The sequence below is a fragment of the Taudactylus pleione genome, unplaced genomic scaffold (genome assembly GCF_031769625.1).
Source record: "Taudactylus pleione unplaced genomic scaffold, aTauple2 ptg000397bl, whole genome shotgun sequence".
Classification (NCBI taxonomy): Eukaryota; Metazoa; Chordata; class Amphibia; order Anura; family Myobatrachidae; genus Taudactylus; species Taudactylus pleione.
In genome coordinates, this window is record NW_028284799.1 from 7309882 (window position 1) to 7335337 (window position 25456).

Sequence of the window (25456 nt, forward strand, 5' to 3'; positions counted from 1 at the left end):
TTTGCTCACATGAGAGCCATTTCTGATTGACACCCACATTAGTCCAGTCTATTCTGTTAATCCAATTAGGTGAGAGTTTCAAGAAAAGCATACATTATGAGATACAATTAGAAATGCCAATTCACAGTAGTCACAGCAAACTGTGTATACATTTTCTAGAAAAAAAACCTGGGAGAAGAGCATGAAGTGGGGAAGCCACCCTGGACCGCAAAAAAGTGACAAATATGAGATAGCAGGACCATAAAGGCAGCTTTTTGTGGCCATAAGGAAGTACTAGAGACTCAAGTGTCAAATTGCAGAAAAATTATAGCAAGTATTTTTTTTATCAAATTAGGCTTTCCAGCATTTTGGAGTACAGAAAAATATCTATATAGTAGTTAATCAGTGTTTTTATACAAGTGTGTAAAAAATCAAAACGCTTGTATCCATTTAGTCTCATTAAATAAAAAAATCCTGAACTGATCAGGAGGAAGTGATACACACAGCATGCATATCCCCAAATGATCCCAGTCAAAATCAGACTAGACACATTGTAAATCTGAATGAAGGATGACCTATCCGGGAGAGTATCTTCCAACCACAGAACACACCAATGTTTGTCGAAGTGTGTTGCTCTATCGGTGCGCAGATTTGCCAGCTCTCACCTAATTTGGCCATGTAGAAGTGAGCAAAGGATTGGCTCAATCATTGTTGGCTTAGTGCTACTGTACTTACAACTTTCTGACTTCATGAAATATGATGTAGAGTAAAAAGGGGCAACAAGCAGATCAATTATAGTAAATGATTTAAGAGAAAGCTCACCTGCCACCCATCTTTCCTCCATAGCCACCTCTGTCGCCACCTCTTCCGCGTCCTCTAAATCCTCTTTCACCCCCATACCCACCTCTTCCACGATCTGTGAGGAAGGAACAGTAGTAGTCAAATTTGACTCAAACAACTATAAATTTACAAAATGCTTTAAAAAACACCATCCATATCCAAAAGCTCTCAAGCAGAAGGTTTATGCATTATAAGGAAGATTTCTATGCCTGGAGGTTTTTCTATTCCACTGGAAAGGATGTGACCATTGGTATTCAACATTGCTCTCCTCACTCCATGGTTCTCGATCCTAAGTTTTTTGTATTATTTATGAATGCACAACAACTCACGTTACCCCCTCCCTCACCTGTTCCATACTCTTCTCATCCCACTTTCCAGGTTCGCGCTACGGTGCAGCACACGCTTAGTTTTCCCTACAATCTCCTCTCCCATAGCAGTTTCCTTACTTTACCTTCCAGCTAAGCCAAGGAAAAAGATCCCAGCCGCCAGAAAATTTTATTTTGTGGCTGTGTGGTTTTATTATAATGCAAGTGGTGCCCTAAGGCCAAATGGGTACTGTTCTGAACAAACCCACTGAAGCATGGGATCTTTTATTAGCAGACCCTGAAAAGGTTGCCCTGGTGTGTGGACCAAAAGTATACATTTACCATAAATCCAATTGAACTATTACTATTTACAAACTGGCCAGTCCATGGCTGATAGAAAAAAAAAAAAATACTTAAATGTGGACAAACAAACCTCCACTCTGTCTGGAATCTTCTGGTCTGGGTTCACTGCACTGGTTGCAGGAATCTCTTCTGGCAAAGTTGACATTACCACAGGACCTGTGAAAAACCAGAAAATATATTTTTTTATTTAATCAAGAATCTTCAATACATACCACTTATTCAAGCAACAAGGGACTTACGGATTTGGACAGACCCAGTCTCCACCTTGTGGTCCACCACTGCCCCCTCTGAAAGAGCCTCGGCCCCCACCAAAGCCGCCGCCGCCACCACCTCTATGACCTGTGAAGAAAAATTAGTGTAAGTAGTACAGTACTGATAAACAAAATGCATGCAATTTGAATAGAATGCACTCATTAAAAGAATTACACCTTGTAAAATTAGTTAAAACTAAATGTAATAAAAAGTACAATTACTTAAACTATATGCAGTCTGCTCAGTAGTAATCAACATTTTCCATTTACAAAGATGTATTTCATGTACAAAAAGGTCTTCAAACAGGCAACAAGTCCACAAACTTAAACCAAGGTTATGGTAAACAAGTGCCTGAAAATGCCACAATCATAAGGAAACCTAGGACACATGCATTTTGTAATCTATTCTTGTTGAAACCGCAAGCACTGAAATAAACCATCTATAAAAGAGAACAGGTGGGCTGGACAAATAAATTTCAAGACATCACTTAATACGTACCGCCACCACCACGTCTTGGCACGGCACTACCTCCTTTCAAGAATTCGGGCCTCCGAGTAGCAAAGGAAACTTTGATAATATTACCCATAAATTCTTTTCCTACAAATAAAACAAAGACCATCATTACCACTTGTAGACCTCAAAGATTGTATTTACACATTCAGCTGAATAGGTGTATAAGCATTTTTTACCAGCAATATATAATGAACATTTCTGTCAAGCAGGACCAGCAGGTTAAAATACTTTGATATATATAAAAAAAAATTACCATCAAACCATGCAATGGCTGCTTTGGCTGAAGGAGGATCATCAAAGGATACCGTGGCTTCTCCTTTAGACTTGCCAGATTCCTTGTCTGTGTAAATATTTATCATTGGCTTGGCAGTCTTCTTGTTAATCTGCAAAACCATTTTAATAAGTGAAAAACACATTTTGTTAACGTCCTCAACCACAACGAATGATCGAAAACTAGCTATTAGGGGGCGATTAAGATGTTAGGTGCCCGGCGCTGATAGCTGTGGGCTCAAACGGAGCAACTGAATTGTTGCTCCATTTGGGAGCGAATAGCCACCGGCATTTCTGCTTGCCCCTTCTGAGGAGGAGAGCAGAAAATTAGAGTTATGGTACACTTACCTATATAACTCCTTTTCTTCGAGGTCCATAGGGATACCATGGGGATATTAAGGTTGGAGAGGATCCAGGCACCAAAGGGGTAGATAGGCCAAAGGGTAGAGCCTGAAATTGGTAATATTGCTGAAGGACAGCAAACCGTAAAAATTGCTGGTGGGATGGAATAAAAGGAACATGCAGATATGCATCCTGAATGTCCAGGGAAACCATTTACTCCCCCGGCTCCATTGCCAAAATAATTGATCGGAGAGTTTCCATACGAAACTTGGGTACATAGATGAATCTGTTGAGGTTTTTAGAATTAGTATAGGGCGATAAGCCCCTTTCGGTTTCTGAACCAGAAATAGATTGGAATAACCCCTTCCCTATAGCAACACAGGAACCGGGATTATTACCCCTGCCAGTAGCAGGGAGTGAATGGCTTCCTGAAGGGCCAAAGCCTTGACCGCATTTGATGGAGGATCTGTGCAAAAAAAAAAAAAAAACAAACTTCAGGGGAGGATGCCTCCTGAAAGTGAGGACATACCCCCGAGACACCACTTCTCGGACCCAAGCATCTGTTTGACGCCAACAATAAGCAAATTGAAGTCGGCCTCCCACCCTGGGATCCCCCAGGAGGCCGCCCGTCCCATCATGCCTGGAATTTGTCATCCAGTTTAAAAGCTGGACGTCTTGCCGGGCCAGACCTCTTAGTTTGTCGCCTTGACATTTTGCAAAAACTAGACGCCTTAGAGGAAGACTGTTCCCTTGCTCGTCCGAGGACAGAAGGACCAAAAAGAAACCTGAACTTTATAGTCGCCGTTGATGGCAGACCTGCTGACTAAGAAGCTGCCAGAGTAGCTATTTGTTCCCCAACTCTGCTCCAGAAACTACTTTCCATAGAAAGGCAAAAACTTTCAGCACCTTCTTTGATCCGTTATCAGCTTTCCAGGATCTTAACCAAAGGGCCCTGCATGCCACTATTGAAGCTGCTGATGCTTTAGAAGCTAAAATTCCAGCATCTAAAGCAGCTCCTCCCAGATAGGAAGGGACATCCCATATATGGGAGATATACATCTGTTCTCTTGTAGCATTTGGTAGAGAATCTTCCAATGCTCCCATCCATTCTTCAACAGCTTTGGCTACCCAGGCTCCAGCCATAGCTGGACGAGTCACAAGTCCAGATGATAAAAAAAATTGCATGTCTTAAAACAATATTTTAATCAGTGGAAGATGCCGACGGAATAGGCAATGTAGCATTTCTGATTAAATGAGTCACAGGAGCATCCACAGTAAGCAGTCACTCCCGCTTAGTACATACAGAAGCCTGGAAAGGATACAACGATGTTATTCTCTTATTCCCCAAAAAAACGTTTGTCAGGGTTACCCCATGCCTCATCCATAAGCTCAGTGAGCTGTTCAGATACAGGAAACTCCGCTTTGACCACCTGCCAGTGGGGATTAAACACTGGAGCCTTCTTACTATGAGCTGGATCATCCTGAATATGTAGGATTGATTTAGACTCATTCATCAAAAGGAGGAACATCCACTGTGGACGGATGGTCCTCCTCCCCTAAGCTAGACCCTGGAGGAGGGGAACCTTAGCGCATCGTCTGACTCCTCTGATGCGTCTGAATCCATATGTTGAGCAGACTGATAAACAGATAACTTGCGCCTAGGCGCCTTTGTAACTACTGGTCTGCTATCAACCAGGAAGGATGCATAGGAGGAGCAAACATAGCATGCTGTGGACACCGCATCCAAGGAGGCATAGTGGGAGTAGCCATATGAGATCCACAAACTGCTTCATTACCTGGGACAAAGAGGATATCCAAGATGGCTCTTGTCCAGGGACCGGTAAACTGGACTGGTGAGGTGGCTCTTTATAACAGACAATACATAAACCATCCTTTATGTCCTGAGGGGACAAATAGGCTATACATAATTTACATGAAACCAGCACAGAGGGCTCCCCCTCCTGTATCCCTTTATCTTTTGACATGTTCAATAAAGGCAATAATTGCACTGTTATGTGACAGCCTTCACAAAATCTTAATAAATGCGAAGTACTCAGAAAAACCTCCACCCCAAGATGGAGAGAAAAACCAGTGATAATTATAATTGACAGACAGAACTAAAAGACAATACAGCAGCTAGTAAACAGTCGCATACAATGCATATTAATATAAACAGACTCTAAATCAACTACACAAACACAAAGGAATAGTAGGATATGGAGCACTATATACCTTAACCAAGAGGTATACAGGGAGACTGATCCAAACCCTTTACAAAGCACACCGAGCATGGACTGAGTCTTACACACAGTGAGGGTAGGTAGAGCAACCCAGATGCGCAAAACCCTTTGTAGGGCCTGCGTTTGGGAACGCCTACCTTCCCAAAGCTGCGTTAACCAGCTGGGTACGCTGGCCTCGTGGCAGCAGAAGCGCCTGCTGCCGATCCCTGGCGTCAGAGTAGGCCCCAATGGTGTAGTGAGGACGCGGACAATCCCGGGCCCCGACTGCAGTGGTTTCTGGTGTGTCTGACACCAGTAGCAAGGACTGCTGTGCGCGATTCCCCGTAAGCGAGGCATCTCCACATTTGACATCTCAGTGCGCCTGGGTCGCAGCACTGCTGCTAGCAAACTCAGCCACGACCCGACAAAATCACCAGCCCAGTTACTGGTGTTGCGGCCCAGCGGAGGTAGATGGGAGTCTCAGTACATGAGTTAATTCAGAAGCTTAGTATTGCCAACCCAAAAACCTAAAATAAAAGCTTAGGACTGTCTGAGCAGTCCCACAAAGGTGCGTCTTTATCCTGCCGCACCAAATGAAATGAAGGCCTGTGGTTCGGGGTGGGGTATATATGGACGAGGACCCGAGGCATCCTGGGAGCTGAAGCTTTAACCATTTGGTGCCTGGATCTCTCCAACCATAATATCCCCCATGGTATCCCTGTGGATCCCTATGGACCCTGAAGAAATGTGTGAATATTCCATGGTTTGGGCACCCAAACTGGACTTATCAGGACTTAAGACAGGTTGAGCTGCTATACGAAGCTGAACCCTGTCCAATTGGGTGCAAAAAGCACAATAATGGGTACCCAAAACAATTGAATTGCTACACTGGGCTGCCCATTAATTATCTCTGCGGCCATAACAATTTAAAAACCCCCTTAAAGATATAGTCGCTTAACAAAAAGGGACTATTGAAACTACACTTTACTTCTGAAAAAATATGTGCAGAGCAGTGAAACTGCTGGATGTCTAGAGATAAACGGCAAAAAAAAAAAGGAAAAGCTGAAAACAGAATTAGTGCAGTGCTCTGTGCTGGCGGTACCCCTCATTCCTTGTACATGGAGCTCCTTAGGGGTAAAGTCAACACCACAGTTCCTTAGCAGTGATAATTCGCTGGCTGAAACCATCTGCAGGTTCCATGCTGGTAGGTCAACCTTTTTGCTTGTTAACATGAAGACTACTAAAGCCGGGAACACAATAGACGATATGTCATCCGATCCAGTGGATCAGACGACATATCGAGCACACTGGCCAGTGTGTACATGCTATGTCGCTGGCGATGCGTACTCCCACACGTCGACAGACAGATCACCCTACGGACCTGCATGCAGGTCAGACGGGCAATAACTTTAGCAGGGGCCTGCCATCGCTATCGGCGAGTGTGTATGTACTTGTTGATGCAATCACCCCCGCCGCTCACGATATTGTGTTAGGTACACATTGTTTAGTGTGTAGCCAGCTTAACCCCCTTGATAGGACCAGAGGTTATGAGGAAATGTGCCATGACATCAATTGAACTGCAAAATGAGACCAGGAGAAAGTTTGGTGCATTCAGTTAATTGGGCACCTCTCCAGGCATCCCACAAACTATGCATTAATATGGTTCTTATATAAACAAACCTAGGCGCATCTGACTGGTTGAACTGTCCCCAAAGCTTACACACCAGTTTAAATTATTAAATGTAGAGGATATGCCAGCTCTGAATTACTTAATAGTTGCATGAACTGTGAAAATGTCACTGGCTGTTACTATTCTACTGGAGCTTTAAAAATTAGAATTTTTTTTTTTCTTTTTACCTTTATTATACCGATCTGTTTGAAGTAGTCACCCACTTGGTCTGAATTTACATCTTCACCAAGACCTTGCACAAATATGGTGTTGTTGTCAGAATTGTCCTGGTCATCTATTAACAGAAACAAAACTAGTATTTTCCAGAAGTGATCAAGCAGGACCAATTTACTACAGAGAATGATGTCAAAAATATTTACCATGGTCAGGTTTGCTTTCATAATCTTTGGGGCCTGGAAAAGGACAAAAAAAAATATTGGAAGACTAAGTAGAAAGAAAGTGCAATTTGTTTAAATTAAATATGGGAACAAAAACCAAAGGCATGCACACGTAAATTCTCCAAGCAGCATAGTCACACTGGAAACTCAAATAAATCCTTGGTGTAACTGAAAATCACTACAGAACTATATCTATAATGGCTATTTTATATAAAGTATTTGTGTAATTTCTTTACATTTAATTTAAAAGGATTATTGAAGAAAAAAAAAAATCCCAAACCCTATAACCTCATGAATAAAATCATTTACCTGCATGCACATACGAAACACTCCAGTTTACCAAGGATCAACTTTCCAGAACACCACTGTTTTCTATAAATTTATAGCTTGAATGTAACATTGATAAACAGACTAAAAGTAAAAGCTTTATCCATTACTCCAATTGGCCTTATAAAGTTCTGTATTGATTTTTAGTGAGCCACTTCTGCATTTTAATTAATTTCGTTCTATGGATCTGTCTAGGGCAGGCCATGTGTTTAATTCAGACCAGGGCCCTCTGAAATTTGTAGATTCTCCTTCTGTTCGTGTGCATTTCTGTTCAGTCTAAAAACCATACCGGTAAACCAAGCAGCTTGTGACAAAATTGACAAGTTGTGAATGATTAAATATTCCCTTATAAAGCACTGCTTAAAGAGTTGCATAAGAGATATTATGCCTTCTCCTATCCAAATGTTACTCTTCAAGTCCATTCTACAGTGAACAGTTTAAGATCTATAAACTTGTTCAGTTAAGTATTTACAACTGCAATTGTATTCCACTAAAATGATAAATTAGGGAATCAAGCTCTAACTACACGCCTGCAGTGAACAGGCAAAATTCTACTGTCCTGCTATTTTAGTCAGGGAACAAATTCACTATCCAAAGAAATTCTGTTTACTATGCGATAGACAAAATACCATTTCCTTTTTTGCACTGAAACAGATTTTTGCAAAAGAAATGCTCATTAAGCCATCGATTAAGACTTTTCTAGTTTTGCAATTTTGTTTTAAGTATCTCAATGCGTAGATACAGTACTTTACCCATAAATAAGCCATCTATTCAGTTTTTATTAAAGGCAAAATAGATTTTTCTTCCAGGTTTATTTTAACTTTTTTTTACATTAAAAATAGAAATAAGTACTCAGTTGGGGAGATTCAATTCAGTGCGATGTGAATAGCTCCAGGAAGGAGTTACCGGAGGTATTCAATTGACCTCGCTGTAAAGTCCTGACTAGAGGATTTGTGCTTGCACCCTCCTGAGGTGCGAGCAGAAAGCAGACTAAACTAGGGATTTCCGGCCTCCGACGAAACTATTGCTTTCGTGCTTAACGCCTGCGCGTAGAACAGAGGCCGACACTTTAGTCAGAGAATGCAGTCACCGTGACTTCACATCCGGCTTAAGGCACGGTAACTGACACCCCCGACTAAGTGCAAGGCACAGAGCGGTCAACTGAATAATTCCGGGAACTTCTTCCCGGCGCTATTCCAATCGCACCGAATTGAACCCAAATGTGTTTTGTGCATGCATTTCTCATCTGGCATCACAGTGTACAGTCAGACCAAAGTACAGAGATCTTTGACCTCTACAAAAGCACCATTAGTACATAGACATTTTCTCAAGCACTGATCAGACCTTGAATGTAGCTAGTAGTGTTTTTGGAGAAGACCGCAGGTAACTGTGTACTGAATTTTGTCTATTCGGCTGTGACTGCAGTCTTAGGCCAATGAATTACAAAAGCATGCACAATTTGTAAATACCTTTAAAGTCTAATGTTGGGTACACACTAGAAGATATGCAGACGATACATATTGTCCAGTGTGCATAGAGTAGACTGTCACTGACGCAGCACGTTCTCGCACTTAGTCAACGACATCGCCTGTCGAACCTGCATGCAGATCCAACGGGTGGTCAGTGAGGGCCATGCTGCCAAATGCAGCATGGCCGTCGCGATGTTGCTCCAGACATAAGTGTGTATGCACTTACTGATGTCGGGACCCCCGCCGCACGATAGGTCGGCTGGGTACACGTCATTAGAGTTGTACCCAGCTTTACAGCAAACAGTACTTCCAATTAGGCAGTTTTAGACATTGTAGTTGGTTGCATGCATCAGGCACCAAAAATAACCCTGATCATGAGCTATTTGATATGTTGACATCAGGTCAGTTGGAAGAAAGATGGAATTGAGAAATTACAACATCTGACTGCATGCAATCATTGTCCGAATATCCTCTTTTGGATCCAGAGATTAGGTGTCGCAGGAGCACATCTTGCATATGGCCACATTTAATGACATGAGCATTTCTTTAAACTTTCCCTCCACTAATCTGTGCAAGGTGTGATTCACAAGGCAAATATGGAAAAGATGGGGCACACTAAAATGTAATAAAGTATAATATGAAAGCAGTATCTGCTACTAGAGCATTTTTTATATTCTACAATGTAACAGATTAGGTACATTATGACAACTCACTGCAAGGGGTCAATTCATTTAGGTGAGAGTTGGGTCGTGTGAGTTGTTCTCACGGTGACCTCGTACTGAGAATTCCATTTGCAATTCAATTCCAAACTCGCATTGCTTTTTCAGTGGAATCATAAGTTTATTTGTGCGCACCCCCCTGAGCAGGTAAAAAGCTAAAGAAAATCTTTAAATAAAAATTCCAGAACACAGCGCAGGACCTATGTTACACCACTCTCAATGAAAAATCACACACTTGGAAATGTTTAAATAGCATAATTTGGCCAATAAATACAGGTCAGTTATTGGGTGAATTTCTCTCAACAGCTCAGTGGAGGTGCACATGATGCGGGGCAGGCATGTGGAGGTGCACATGATGCGGGGCAGGCATGTGGAGGTGCACATGATGCGGGGCAGGCATGTGGAGGTGCACATGATGCGGGGCAGGCATGTGGAGGTGCACATGATGCGGGGCAGGCATGTGGAGGTGCACATGATGCGGGGCAGGCATGTGGAGGTGCACATGATGCGGGGCAGGCATGTGGAGGTGCACATGATGCGGGGCAGGCATGTGGAGGTGCACATGATGCGGGGCAGGCATGTGGAGGTGCACATGATGCGGGGCAGGCATGTGGAGGTGCACATGATGCGGGGCAGGCATGTGGAGGTGCACATGATGCGGGGCAGGCATGTGGAGGTGCACATGATGCGGGGCAGGCATGTGGAGGTGCACATGATGCGGGGCAGGCATGTGGAGGTGCACATGATGCGGGGCAGGCATGTGGAGGTGCACATGATGCGGGGCAGGCATGTGGAGGTGCACATGATGCGGGGCAGGCATGTGGAGGTGCACATGATGCGGGGCAGGCATGTGGAGGTGCACATGATGCGGGGCAGGCATGTGGAGGTGCACATGATGCGGGGCAGGCATGTGGAGGTGTCGATAGGAATGGGGTTTCTGCACTTGCAGATTAGAAGTGTTTATTCAAACTTTCCACAAACCTGAAAATACTGAAAAATTACTATACAGAAATTTCTCAGTATTGCAAAATGCTGGAAAGACTAATTTGATTAAACACTTGCTAACATTTTCAACCATTAATAAAAAGCGCAAAAATCAGCCATTTGAAATTTTCTTTAAGAACCTCCCGTACATTCCTTATGGCCACTAACATGGTCCTGCTACCTCAGATGTCACTTTGTTTCCTGGATGGTTACCGCCCACTCTTTCATGCACTTCTTCCAGGTTGCATTTTGTAAAAAAAAAAAAGTCTTGCTACCTCGCTGTGACTACAGCGAATTGGCATCTCTAATTGAATCTTGCATTTCTCTGTTGCGCGCATTCACGCAATGTATGAGTTTCATGAGACAGGCTCACTTATGCAAACTTGCACCTAACTGAATTGACCCCTAAGGAGAAGCTTGTCACATACGGTGAGCAAACTTATTTCTACTAATAGTGAATAATTGTCAAAAAAAAGCAACCATGAGATAACCATGTGAGAAATCTGCAATATCATACATTGCTTGCAGTTAATCTTCATAATCCTTACCCTAGATGCAGTTAGAACATTGACACTGGCCCCTGATGTATCTTTGCACACAGATGTAAGAGCATGTGTTACTGGCCTGAAACAAGCTGAGTAGTCCTGTTCAATGCGACAGGATTTTCATGGAATCGATATAGGTTCTGGGCACTTACCACCATAATTTTTGAAGCCACCTCGGTCGCCACTGCTGCGGAGGAAAAAGCGGAGACATGATTTTTTTGCCCCCCTTTACCACATAGGGTTGTTGAACTCAGAAAAGCCAAGCAGGTGTTAAAACCAGTGTAGCGCACCTTTAATTAAGCCCATGTATGGCAACCAAGCTGAGTTTTTAACAAAAAAAAATAAGTAATCATATCTGACCTTTGCTTTTAGGGGCATGTTCAGACACAAGTACATTTTGTCAATGCCTCTCAACAAATTAAGCAAAACTATGCATGTCCCGTGTCAGATGCTAGAACACCACAGGTTGCACCTCTTATTCAACCCTTGTCAATGTAGGCGACGATATGGTGCAACCCCGACGGGAGACGAGCTGACCATAGTTGGAGGCTTCACACGAATGGGATGCTAACAGTTCTGCCATTTGGAAGGGGGAGAGTATGTATTGACAAAGATTTACATTTGAGTAGACATATATACACTAAATTTGACTAACTTAAGATGCCCATACACTGGCATATATGCCCTAGACCTAAGCAGCAAGGACAATATACAACTTGGCCATATACGTCTGGTTAAAAACACAGATCTGGCTATTCAGTCCCCAGGCGAACTCTTATAAGACACAATTAGTGCTATACCATACCGGACTGCAGTCATTTCGAACAACATTTTCTGCCAGTCAGGACTGGGAGCTGTTCTGTGCTCACATCTTTGGACTTGCGCCATGTATGGACACCTTTATTCATTCAGTTTATCCCACTGAGAAACTGAATTGTTTGTTATACACCAAGTTCTCTCCCCCACAAAACTCAACATGAAGAGGGGAAACCACCACTATGCAGGGGGAGGGGGTGTTATTGTTTTTTGCATGCCTATAAGTAATGGGAGCCTGACAGAGCAAATCAGAAGTTGCACCAATAGGACTTTAGTGCCAAGGGCGCCCATTACCTATCACGCTGGTCGCACCCAAATGTACAGTTTAGCTGTGTTAAGCGGCTAAACCCATCTACAGTACTGGTTACAGCCCAAAAGCAGGACTATTTTTGCTCGCCTTCTCAGGAGGGTGAATGCAGAATTCTGGGAGCCTGCGGTACTCGCACCCAATCACAGCAACAATTTAATTGCTCCTTCGAGCACCCATTACCAACAGGCACGTAAAAAACAAGTGAATTCCCCGCTAAAAAATTATTGTTTTAGTGGTCATTCACTGAGCAAAGATAAGCCAGAAACCATGTAATTTTAATAAAGAATTAGAGGGGCGGAAAGCGGTACGCTTAGGGCACGCTTCTTTAAAGCTGCAATCCCATGAAAAAAAAAAGTATATTCGACATAAATGACTACATAACACTTCTATTTTCCTTACCTTATTTTCAGCAAGCTGTTAAGTTTACAGTCTGCCAAGTACAGTATCATGCAACTACCATAGCCACCAGTTACAAAATATGATGATTGTGCAGCCCAATACTCCTGTCAGCCCTTCTTTGTCTGCCATGAACACAGGGAATGGGCGCCAATCAGGTGACCCTCTCCTTGAGCTAAAAATGCTAATTCATTACAGCAGACTGTGGCAATAGACCAAAAGGGAGACTAAAAAAAACACACAGGAGTATGCAGGATTACAGCTTTAAATACTACTTTCCCTCCTATGCTCTAAACCTCTGACAGTGACTTCAAAAGCATACTACAGTCTAACATAGGTACTATGGATTCACGAAAAAAAAAAAAAAAAAAAAGAAGTGAGAAAATGGAATTGTTCAGCTTTCCATAAACAGAATAGTAACCAGCCACTTCTAACAGAAGAAACTGAAAAGAGGACCAGATTTAAAATAAGCCACCATAGAAGATTGGTCAGACATGCATCGTGTCACATCAAAAAGCTTCTGGTAAGCGATATTCAAAGGCCATTAACTAATCAATTTGGAATGTATGTACATAAACTGGCTCTGTATTTCCCCAACTAGTTATTTTGGGGACCCCAAGTAGACAGTTGCCTTTACAGACGATAAAATAATCAAGGTGATAAAATATAAATATTTAACAGTAGTATAACGTACTTAGGACTCTAAACTAGTGTAGAAAGTTTTTGATAACTAAATTGAGCTGACAATTTCTACTGCTGCATACACCTAAATCAGGTAATCTGCCAAACTTCATTAATAACCACAACAAAAAAGGAAGGTCACAGTATGGTACCCCACAATTCATATACATGCGGTGTGCAAGATATTGATTAGATATATATCTATCACACACAAATACACATGCAGATTTTTATACATACACTAAAGTAGAATTAACATAAAACCACCATTCATGTAAAGGTTACGGCTATTCTAAATAAAAAAAAAAATAATAATTTGAATTTCTGCTTAACATCCCTTTATTTCTTCAATCGTTCTTTTGGTCCATACACCAGCTCCTTCAGTCTTAGAATTTTCAATAATGCTGGCCATACACTGAACAATAATCGTTCAGATCAAGTGATCTGAATGATTATTGTCGAGTATAGACAGGAGTGCTAATCTTGGACTCACAAAAATGGCTGAAAAATTGTCTGGAATTTTTGATTATCAGTTATGCTTGATCGAAGAAACAGTTTAGCCGATTCCAGGCTGCGAGGTGTAAGGAGTCGCAGATCAGTGTTCTCCCCAGAATTTATTTTACAGCAGGGCGGCATCAAAAAGTAGCCAGGTTGGGGGGGGGGGGGGGTGTCTTCGCAAATTATGCGCGTGCCGGGAAAAGGGGCATCTCCCTTACCAATCCAGCCCCGATAGGTTTCAGCCTGCTCACCCACTGGCTCAGTCAAAAGTGCCCATTCTGCGGTGCCCCCTGTATTAGTGCCTTTTATGCAGTGGCCCCTGTAGTTTTCCCCTTTTATGCATTGCCCCCTGTAGTTTAGCTTTGCCTTTATGCAGTGCCCCCAGGCTAAAATAGTGCCCCTATGTAGTGCCCTCAGACTGTTCCCTAATGTAGTGCCCCCAGGCTGGCCCCTTATGCAGTGCCCTCAGGTTTAAATATTGTCCCTTATGCAGTGCCCTAGGTTTAAATAGTGTTTCTTATGCAGTGTCCCCAGGCTGGGCCCTTATGCAGTGCCCCCAGGTTTAAATAGTGTCCCTTAGGCAGTGCCCCTAGACTGGTCCTGGTCCCAGCCCAGAACTTACCTTTACCTTTACTTTACTCTCGTTGCCTCGCGCTGACTGGATCTAATTAGATCCAGCAGGCGCGCGGATAGGCTCCTCAGTGGGAACGCTTGCCTCTGAAGCGATCGGAGGCTCCTTTAGACTCTGGACACTTCAGAGTCCAGTGTTCCACAGCGGGGGAATGTGCCGGGCGGTAGGCTGTTTCTGCCGGGCGATGCGCCCGCAGAAAACATCCTGGGAAGAACACTGCAGATATCAGACCATCAATCCACCCCTCATCCATTCCTTTAGATCTTCTGCACAATAATTCAGTCTATTCCCAGTTTAAGTTTGGTACTGACAGGCTGCAAATCACACTGATGGGCATGCTGCACCCAAAACTATTAGCAGCAGAAACAAAAATGGCTGAGTCCCTGTAATATGGGGCTTCAGCAATTCTAACAGTCATGTTCTAACAATGCAGCAGAACTAAGTAACCTTTAATCATAGTATGGCTGCACCTAATTGACTGGCAAAAAAAAAAAAAATCTACTTAAAATTCAAGTTATATACTTATGACAGCACTAGAACATAGGTCAGATATATTAACTACATTCCATATTAAGGTGTGCCATCAGGTTACATAAGCCTTACATCACTACTTTGCCGTTTGGGATAAATTTCTGTGATATTTTGCAGGGCACAATGTCTTACCTCCTCCAATGCGAATTCAAGTACATTAATATTTTAGTTTGTCCCAGGAATGTCCAGAGAAAAATACAATCCAATTAAGAAAAAAAAAAAGCCACAATCACATGTGTACCATAAATGTAAACCTGTCCTACATAAAACTCAGGACACCCAAAAATTATTCAATGTCCTAAGATCTGATTGGCCAATAAATAGGGTGCTTACAGATGAGCAGGGGATGAACTTTGCTTATGCTGGGCATACACGGCCAGATAAAATGTCTGACAGACATTTTATCTGGCAGCCTGCCAGCCGCAGATGTCGCTGGCATACACTGAGATTTCTCAGTGTATTCGGCAGACATCCGCGCTCCGCCCCCGGGGGAGGAGACATTTCCCTGTTCCTTCCGTAGGAAGGAACACAGGAAATGTCTGTTTGTTGGCTGCAGCTGGGCATACACATACATACACATACATACGCCCCGATAATTGTAGCGTGTATGGCCAGCATTAGACACTAGTCAAAAATACCTTCACAATGTTGCCATTTCCTACAAACTCCAGTCATTGGATTAAATCCCTAGTCAGCTGAGTAACAGAAGGAAAAAAGAAACCCAACTAGAAAGTATATTATGCCAGAACTCCATCCCCTGGTAAAGCAGCCATGTATGTGGAAGTATTTATTTTTTTATCATCATCAGCGCCATACCAGTTTCCAGCAAGTTTAGAAGTCTCTGAAATGTATCTTTGGTTTAGCCACCCCGATTACACTCCCAGTCTAAACAGAACACATTTCTTCTCGCACCTCAGAAGGCTGCTAAAAAGTGTCCACTGCAGCTTTATGCATCCGAAAGGAGCAACAATTGAATTGCTGTCGGGCTCCTACTTATATAGATGCCCAGCGGGAATCACCCGCATTTGCTACTTTCAGAAGTAAACATGGGGTCTCAAGACTGCCTCTTCAAAGAATTGTGCTCTACCAAGTCACACACGGAGTACCCGTGTCAAAGCAAATTACAATGTGGAAATCTGAAGTTGGAGGATTTACAACATTGTACCACCATGGAGCCTGAAACAACTGAAAAGCAATTGTTTTAGGTAAGCTTCAACATAAGAGTGCTTTCTAATGTTTAAGTAGGCAGTGAGTTAGATTTTACTTCCCATGTGGATATTAGACCTCAACTGGTCTATGCACTCTGGCCTGGAAGTGACATTGTGCGTGCATGCCATCACTCAAAGAGAAGGCCCAGAAGACAGGCTTTCACCATCTATAGCAATCTGACCCTTCTTGCACACCCAGAGGTTCCATTCAGGAACACTCTGGAAACTCTAGGGAGGTGGAAAGCCCATAGATAAAAAAAACGACCAAGGAAGGAATAGTCTCACTATACCCACCTTCCAGTGGTGTTTCCTCCTCCTCCTCCATTGAGCAGATTAAAAAATTAATCCATTCTTTATGGTTGCCATGGGGTTTATAAGGAAATGTTATTCACAAAGTTATGGAAAATTTACCTAAAGTTGTCCCTTCGTACAGAGAAATTATGCTATTAAAATCACAGATCATACAAATATATGAAGGTACCAAGATACACACACTGAACATCCGGTTGGACATTTATGAATCATATTACTTTCTGAGGGGTATTCAGTCCTACCACAATCAGTCAACAATCTCTTTAGCCAATGGACTTGCTTCTCAATTTGAAATGGTATCATGCAGTGGTGCCCCTTACCGCCTCTGATCGAGCCTCTGGCCTCTAAAATCCATAGTAGCCTGGAAGTCTGGGAGGAGAGGTGTTTAGGGACCCCCATTTGGGGTGGGGGGGGGGACTGGGACTTAGGGTTCGGCTTAGGCACGAGTCAGGCTTAGTTAGCATTGGAGCGTGACACAGGAAATCACTTGGGACCAAATACATGTTAACGTAATATCTTCTGCTTCAACTGTCAGTAATTGTGATAATTAGCTGAATATATACCTCAGTTATATGGTCCCCCAGCGATTACAGAATCAGTCCTTCATTTTGTAAGTAGTTATTCTGTACTGTGTGTTTTGGTACTGTCCAAAGTTGGCCCCCATCTGGACCGCCTCATTACGCAGATCACCGTCACCATCCCAACCTCTCCCACCTAATCGCCAAATCATTAAATACAGACAAGAGCTCATCTGGCACATACTTAATGCTAGAAAATGTCAAATTGCATTTCATTAGATATCACCCCTAGATTGTAAGATCCTAGGAACAGGGTCCGCCTCCCTACTGTCTCACAGCCCTCTTCTCTAGCACTTCAATAACAGTCTTCAGCTTCTCAGTGTATTGTGTATGGAGAATTGTGATGCTAATTGTTACTTGTGCTCTGTATATACAGTGGGGCAAAAAAGTATTTGGACAGCCACCGAATGTGCAAGTTGTTGCACTTTAAAAGATGAGGTCTGTAATTTCCATCATAGGTACACTAACTGTGAGACAGAATCAGAAGAAAAAATTCCAGAAATCACATTGTATGATTTTGAAACAATTTATTTGTATATTGTTTCGGAAAAAAAAATATTTGGACAATCAAAAAGTTTAACTTAATACTTTGTAACGTAACATCGGTTGGCAATTACAGAGGTCAAACATTTCCTGTAGTTCTTGACCAGGTTTGCACACACTGCAGCAGGTATTTTGGCCCACTCTTCAATGCAGATCTTCTCTAGATGTGTCATGTTTTGGAGATGTCGCCGGGCAACACAGACTTTCAACTCCCTCCACAGATTTTCTACTGGGTTGAGGTCTGGAGACTGGCTAGGCCAATCCAGGACCTTGAAAGGCTTCTTACGGAGCCACTCTTTAGTTGCCCGGGTGGTGTGTTTGGGGTCATTGTCATGCTGGAAGACCCAGCCACGTTACATCTTCAATGCTCTTACTGAGGGAAGGAGGTTTTTCCCCAAAATGTCACGATACATGGCCCCATTCATCCTCTCTGTAATACGGATCAGTCGTCCTGTCCCCTTTGCAGAAAAGCATCCCCAAAGCATGTTTCCACCCCCATGCTTCACAGTGGGTATGGTGTTTTTGGGATGCCACTCCTCCCTACCAAACACAGCGTGTGGAGTTTATACCAAAAAGTTCAATTTTGGTCTCATCTGACCACATGACATTCTCCCAATCCTCCACTGGATCATCCAGATGGTCACGGGCAAACTTTAGACAGGCCTGGACATGTGCTGGCTTAAGCAGGGGGACCTTTAGGGCGCAGCAGGATTTGAATTCATGACAACGTAGTTTGTTACAAATGGTAACCTTTGACTGTGGTCCCAGCTCTCGTGGTCATTGACCAGGTCCCCCCGTGTAGTTCTGGGCTGATCCCTCACCGTTCTCAAGATCATTGCTACCCCACGAGGTGAGATCTTGCATGGAGCCCCCGGTCGAGGAAGATTGTTAGTGATCTTGTATTTCTTCCATTTTTTTAATAATTGCGCCAACAGTTGATCTCTTCTCACTAAGCTGCTTCCCTATTGTCGAGTAGCTCTTCCCAGCCTTGTGCAGGTCTACAATTTTGTCCCTGGTGTCATTAGACAGCTCTTTGGTCTTGGCCATGGTGGAGAGGTTGCAGTCTGACTGTTTGAACTGGTTAACTGTATAAAAGACACCTGTCCATACCCTCAAATAGGTGCCATTAGTACAGGTAACGAGTGGAGGATAGATGAGCTTCCTTAAGAAAAAGGAACAGGTCTGTGAAAGCCAGAATTCTTGCTGGTTGGTAGGTGTCCAAATATTTATTTTCCACAAGAATATACAAATAAATTGTTTAAAAATCATTCAATGATTTCCGGAATTTTTGGTTCTGATTCTGACTCACAGTTAAAGTGTAAATATGATGGAAATTACAGACCTCTCATCTTTTAAACTTGTACAATCTGTGGCTGTCCAAATACTTTTTTGCCCCACTGTATTTTGGTTACTGTATTGTAATGTAATGTTGTGTAACCTGTACTGTCCTACTGTTGATTTATGTACGGCGCTGCGGACCACTTGTGGCACCCTATAAATATCACAATTCTCGCCCTTCTTTGTCTCCATTAAAGGAGCAATATGGTTTACCGCCCAGATAAAGCAATTCCCTTTTTCTCCACCAGGTTACCTCAGTTGACCTACCAAAATGACTCACCCACTAGGTCCTTGGGCTTGTAGTAGTGAGCTCATTTGGGCATTTTACACCTACCATAGGTTCTCGTACATGTGTCTTATTGTACTTTTATCTCTTTTCTTCTATAGTATTGTTTCATCACTTCCATCACTATTGTTCCAGACATTTTTCCTATGTCAAGTTTTAAAGTGTATTTGTACCCCCTTCCCATTCTTTGCCTTCTGTCTTACCCTCCCTTGAATTCTGCTTACAATTTTAAATAAAAGTTTGTACAAACAACAAAAACAAAAATTTAAACTTTTAAAGATACTTAGGAAACATTTTTGGTGCTATGCAAGTTTTTCTTACAATTTTAGGCGATACAGAAATGCAGTGGTAAGTATAACAGTAGAGCTAACAAAACTACCTACAAAAGAAAAATCAACACTGAAAAGGCAATTCTGACTGGAAAAAAATTAAGGGCACAGAGCTAGGGCTGCAGGTGAGGCATCACCCAGTTTACCGGTTTTCCATCATTTCAATTTTTTGCAGCTGTCGATTATAAAAATAAAGTTCCGTCTCCCTTTTAGACATTTCTGCAGTTTTTCCACTTTTGTTTTTCCTGCTTTCTTGGTATACAACAGCCTATTTACAGGGAAATTTGGCAATGTTAAAGTATAGAGCTGCCACTGTTGGATTTTTATGCTATGGTTAGCAGGCTGCTGCAAACCAAGAAAAAAAAAAAAAAGTTTGTCAGGGAGCATGTGAGATCTTTGGGTACATGTTGGATTTATGTTCCTCATAATATCTATACAAATGGATTTCTAGAACATTTATATATTTATGTATTAAAGAATATATTATCTACTCCCTCAGAAATGAAATGGGTATGAAATCCCGGCTGTCGGGATGCCACTAGTCCAAATACAGACAGCGGCATCCCGACAGCCAGAATCCCGACACCCATAGAGAAGAATGGCAAGTATTTTCCTACCCTAACCCTCCTCCCTGGTGCCTAATGTTGCGTACAGACAAGATGATCGACAACGATAACGTTGTTCGATCTCCCGGGTGTATTGGACGATCGATCATCCAGCACATCAACTCACCAACGACTATAGCGATCCGCAATCGTGGGTCCCTATAGTAACCTGGTCGATATCGATCAGGTTGGCCTGCATGCACGGGCAATGGTCGATATCAACCATACGTGCCCGCGCATCGTAGGTCTTGGACACCGAAAAAATGCACGATATGAACGATATCGTTCATATCGTCCATTTTAATCGTACCATGTGTATGCACCATAACCCTAACCTACAACCTAGTGCCTAAGCCTAGCCTCCCAGCACCCTAATCCTGACCCTCACCGATGCCTAACCCCACTACCCAACGCTAACCTCTCACTAATACCCAGATATTTACCTTCGGGATGCTGGTGCCGGGATCCCAAACCGTCAGGATTTCTGCGCAGTTATTCAGACAGTCGGCATCCTGGGATGCCGACTGGTTCCCCTCAGAAATATAAAATTTTACTTTTATAGAGAACATTTATACATAAGATACCCAAAACATGAGGACAACATTTTTTTAATATGGTTAAACTAAATTGTGCCAATTAGAATACCCATTTTTGGAAGGAGTCCAGATATTGAGTTTGTAATAAACGCCACAATGTTTACTTTAGACAGCACCTAAAGAACAAAAATGCAGGCAAGGTTAGAAAACTTAAGCTGGGTACACACCTAGCAGATATTTCTGCAGATGATTGTTCATATACACTGAACCACCTTCTTCCCTCTGTCCGCGGGTCCCGCTTGCCGAAGAGTGTGTACCACCCCCTCCCAGCTTCTCCAAGTGTACGGGCGGTCAGCTATTTGCTGGTAAACACACAGCACGATGGACAGATATCTGCCATCAGCCGTGCAGCACAGCCGACGTGATATGTCTGTACGTAGCCATTCAGACATATCGCTGGTACACGATATATTGGCCGAGCAATTGATCGGCCAATACATGTCATTGTGTACCCAGCATAAGAATCTACTTTTAAAAAAATAGGTAGAAAATGTTTTTTTTAAACTTTCATAGTTCCTTTTCAGCTAAAGTTAAAAGAAATTGCCCATTATATCAGGATACCAACGATCATGGAGCAAAACTCCCAAACAAAAGCCATCAAATCACTATTATAACCAGAGTTCAGATTTGCAGTCTAATAAATATTAATCACCCTATTCCCACCACCTCATTGGATAACACCATAGGTTTGCTACCTGAAAGCAAAATCATTGGTCATCTCTAAAAACAAGAAGTGAAAGTTGTCAAATTATAATTCAACTTCAGGGGGAGATGTATAAAAGCGTGGCGAGAGATAAAGTGGCGAGAGATAAAGGAGTCTATGTACTAAGCCTTAAAAAAAGAGAAAGTGGACGGAGATAAAGTACCAATCAGCTACCAACTCATTCAAGTACAGTCTGTAAACTGATGGTTGGTAGAATTCCACAGAGATTTTTTCCTTCCATGTATTTGATTGTTTAAAAGGCTTTTTGGGCATCGGCGTACATCCTATTAAAGGGTAAATAACATTTGCACAAAGAGCAAAAGAAGAATAAAATTAAAAAAAAAATTACTCACCTCATGCCACCTTGCCTATCTGTGTCATAGGCCCCACGGCCTCTGCTACCTCCGAAACTCTGGGATCCACTAAAGCCTCTATCGCCACCATACTTGCCCGAATCCCGTCGGTCATCATCTATATAAAAGGAATGAAACAGTTAAATATCCAACGTTAAACTGGCCTATTCACACTTAAGGTGTAATTTTTTTATATTTTAATAGCACCTATTGCCAACACTTTAAGCTATACCTAAATTAAAAGTGTTTGCACATCACCTGGTGGGGTGTGACTATAAGCCTCTTTCCGTGAGTAGGACTGCTGCTGCCCTCCGTATCCTGAAGGTTCAGTTGATTCTTGATGTAGTTGTCCATAACCTGATCGTGGTTTCTGTCCGTATTCTTGCTGGTCAGAGGAATCATGTTGCGGCTGATAAGACTGTCCACTATTATGCGATGGACCTCTGCTGCTGTATCTGAAAAATTTTATTTTTTTATTTTATTGTGACTGTGCAAAATTGGACCATTCAAATGTGCCACATTATTTAACAAGTAAAATTGTAAAAAAAATAAAAAAAAATGATGCTCAGATTGCCATTTTATCGAAAGGATGATTTGTTTATATTTCATCAGGAAATTAGGTGCGGCTATAATTGACAGCACATCTGCAAGATCACACCTCCTTCCACACTCTCCACTGAAACAGCCCTCACCAAAGTCATCAATGATCTTATAACTGCTAAGTTCAAGGAGCCAATTCAATGAATCCTGACAGTTAAGGTTACTATTCCATTCCTATCCTTCTCAATCACTCTGCTCCCTTTGATCACACTGGCCACCCTCTTCTCTAGCAAACCATCCATGCCATTGGCCTCAGTGACAGTCCTCTCCTGGCTTACCTTCAATCCCTCCAACCACTTATTGTCTGTCTGCTCCCAACTACACCCCCACCTAGTCCTCCAAGGATCTGTTCTTGACCCTCTACACTTCTGCTCCTTTTGGCCTTTAATATCACTTGTACGCTGACAGCACCAACATGTAGCTCTCCCTAAAGCTGGGCATACACGTCCAGAGTACGCAAGTACTTAGCGACCCGGCATCCAAGGGCTTCTAACACCAGCACGAGCAGTTACAGTGCGAACCAGCTCTTATTGCGACGGACGGTTCAGACATAGAAGGAAACCCGGACTAAGTCCCCGCGGCAACAGACTGAGCAAAACATACCCGGCACCTAAGGATTTCTGTCACCAGGCGAATTGGCTTATCAGCCTACATACAGAAGCACTAGAGTACATGGACAAAGAACTTTGAACAGCCCTGTACTCTGGGAGAAAACTGACACCAGAATAAGGTCCACTTAGAAGTGGGGTGAGTACCAGTGCAGGACGCCGCTTATTACACAAGTCTCACTAACCACATTTGCTAGCCACATTTCTCACCGACGACTGCATAGCGGCCTCCTGGGATACGTATGATATAAATTAAGAACAGAGATCATACGCAGAGCCAATCCCTGCAAGAGAGGCTGACCTCCCGCAGCGAGTTAAGAGCGAGGTGGTGAGTTCATTTATACATCACATTTTCTCCACTTATCACTGATGACTGCATAGCAGTCTCCAGGGGCACGTATGTTATAAGCACCAAGCAGAGAACATACGGAGAGCTAATCCCTAAAATATAAGCGGACTCCCGGCAGTGACAGAACCAACAGTAGTTTATCTACACACCTGATTATTGAACGGACATCCTCCTGGAGAGTTTAGTCAATCTGTATTGACATTCATAGGTATCATTAATACGGATCATTTTAGTTCACTTATGAATAAACATTTTATACAAGCTTTTTGTATTAGAAATTTATTCCATAGAGAGATACATTTAGGCTGAGTATTTGAGCGCATTTTCTCCTTATAACTAATGTACATTTAAAAAGTTGGACCCCTTTACTTTTTGGAAGTGCTGCCATACAATCTATTCAGTTTATCAGAGCACAGATCTTATCTAAAAATACACGTCCAGATAAAATGCCTGTCAGACCGACAGACATTTTATCTGCCATCCGCAGATGTCCGCGGCATACACCGAGATTTCTCAGTGTATTAGCTCATCTGCGCTCCGCCCCCGGGGGAGGAGACATTTCCCTTTTCCCTCCATGGGAAGGAACACAGGAAATGTCTGTAGGCCGCGGCAGGGCATACACTGCCCGATGTGGCTGTCAGTTTACCCCATAAATATCAAATCGGATGGGCATGCTGGGCAATCGGGCATGTCGGACCGAGCAATATTTAACACTCGGTCGCCCGCACACACGCTACAATTATCAGGGCGACCCTCGGATATTGGGCGGATCGCCCCGATAATTGTAGTGTGCATGGACAACTTTACATTTCTGGCCATCTTTTGGACACATGGATGTCACAAGACCTTCTAGAACTCAAAAGGTGGGGAATTAATAGATTTTTGGGTGAATTAATGGGCGCCTGGAGCAAATCAATTGTGTTGGGTGACAATTTGTGCTTGTTGCACCCAAAAGCACAGTGTTTAGACAGGTTTAGCTGCTTTATGTGGCTAAAGTCCTGGTGGGTGCATTAAACCCATGGACTTACACACTTCTGCTTGCCACCTCAGGAAGCTGCAAGCAGAAATACACACCAGCGGCCTTCGCACCAGAACGGAGCAACAACTGAATTGCTTTATCAGGCACCCATTAAAAACCATTGATTTCCCCCAGTATGTCTAAAACTGAAATCACTATTAATCCAGAGGTTCTCAAACTCTGCCATTACATTCCAAGGCCGCGATTAAATTCAAAGGGATGAATAGCCCCGGGATGGAGCTCCCGGAGCTATTCAATTCAGCAAGATGTTTGGTCCGACTAAATGATTTCTTCTCACACCCTCCTAGGGGTGCGAGGAGAAATCTGACAGAAGTGCCGGTCCCACGGCTGTTTGCTGGAGAATTATGTTTCTTGTGACTACACACCCAGTTTAAGTCATAAGAACCGGCATTCTCAGACTTAACAGCACACAGAATTTAATAGCCCTGGGAGCTCCCTCCCGAGGCTATCCAACACACTGAATCGCAGCCCAAATTTTAAGGACATATATGCTTGAGTCCAAATGGTTAAATCAAATTGACTGAGGTGCTGATTAAGTCACCTATGCTCATGCATGGAAATCCTTAAAACCTGGACTGTAATGGAGTTTGGTAGCCTCCTATTAAATTCATTGAAGGCAGTGCACTCTTTGATGCCTCCCCTCTCCTTTACCCCTTATACTCAGTTGCTCTTTCATTCCTGTAGCTTTCACCTCTGCAAAATATCCCAGATTAGACCCTCAGCAATCTCACCATGAGTACAGTAATCTTCTCTCTGGCCTTCCCAAGTCCTTCAATGAATCCTACATGCCTCTGCCTGCATTATTTTCCTCTGACAATCCCCATACTGGCTGTGTAGTACTACATAAAGTTTAAATTGATACTATGTAATAACACTCACCAATAGCTGGATCTGCAATTCTATTTTAGGTTTATACTTAATTTTTTGTGTAGGTGTTCACTGCTGTCTGTGT

General features: G+C 42.8%; 1 protein-coding gene across 2 annotated transcripts in view; it reads right to left on the bottom strand.

Annotated features, from left to right (window-relative positions):
* Positions 1–25456, bottom strand: part of TAF15 (TATA-box binding protein associated factor 15) — a 36403-nt gene that overhangs the window by 495 nt on the left and 10452 nt on the right. Inside the window, exons 6-15 of one of the 2 annotated variants that reach the window (XM_088446389.1) lie at positions 22167–22363; positions 21909–22026; positions 11347–11378; positions 7133–7165; positions 6941–7047; positions 2506–2635; positions 2238–2336; positions 1727–1826; positions 1558–1643; positions 802–895 (exon numbers count right to left, since the gene is read on the bottom strand). In XM_088446389.1, the coding sequence (XP_088302515.1) occupies positions 802–895; positions 1558–1643; positions 1727–1826; positions 2238–2336; positions 2506–2635; positions 6941–7047; positions 7133–7165; positions 11347–11378; positions 21909–22026; positions 22167–22363 (996 nt within the window). Of the gene's footprint in view, positions 1–801; positions 896–1557; positions 1644–1726; positions 1827–2237; positions 2337–2505; positions 2636–6940; positions 7048–7132; positions 7166–11346; positions 11382–21908; positions 22027–22166; positions 22364–25456 lie in introns of both variants that reach the window. The other variant, XM_088446388.1, reaches the window with a different exon arrangement.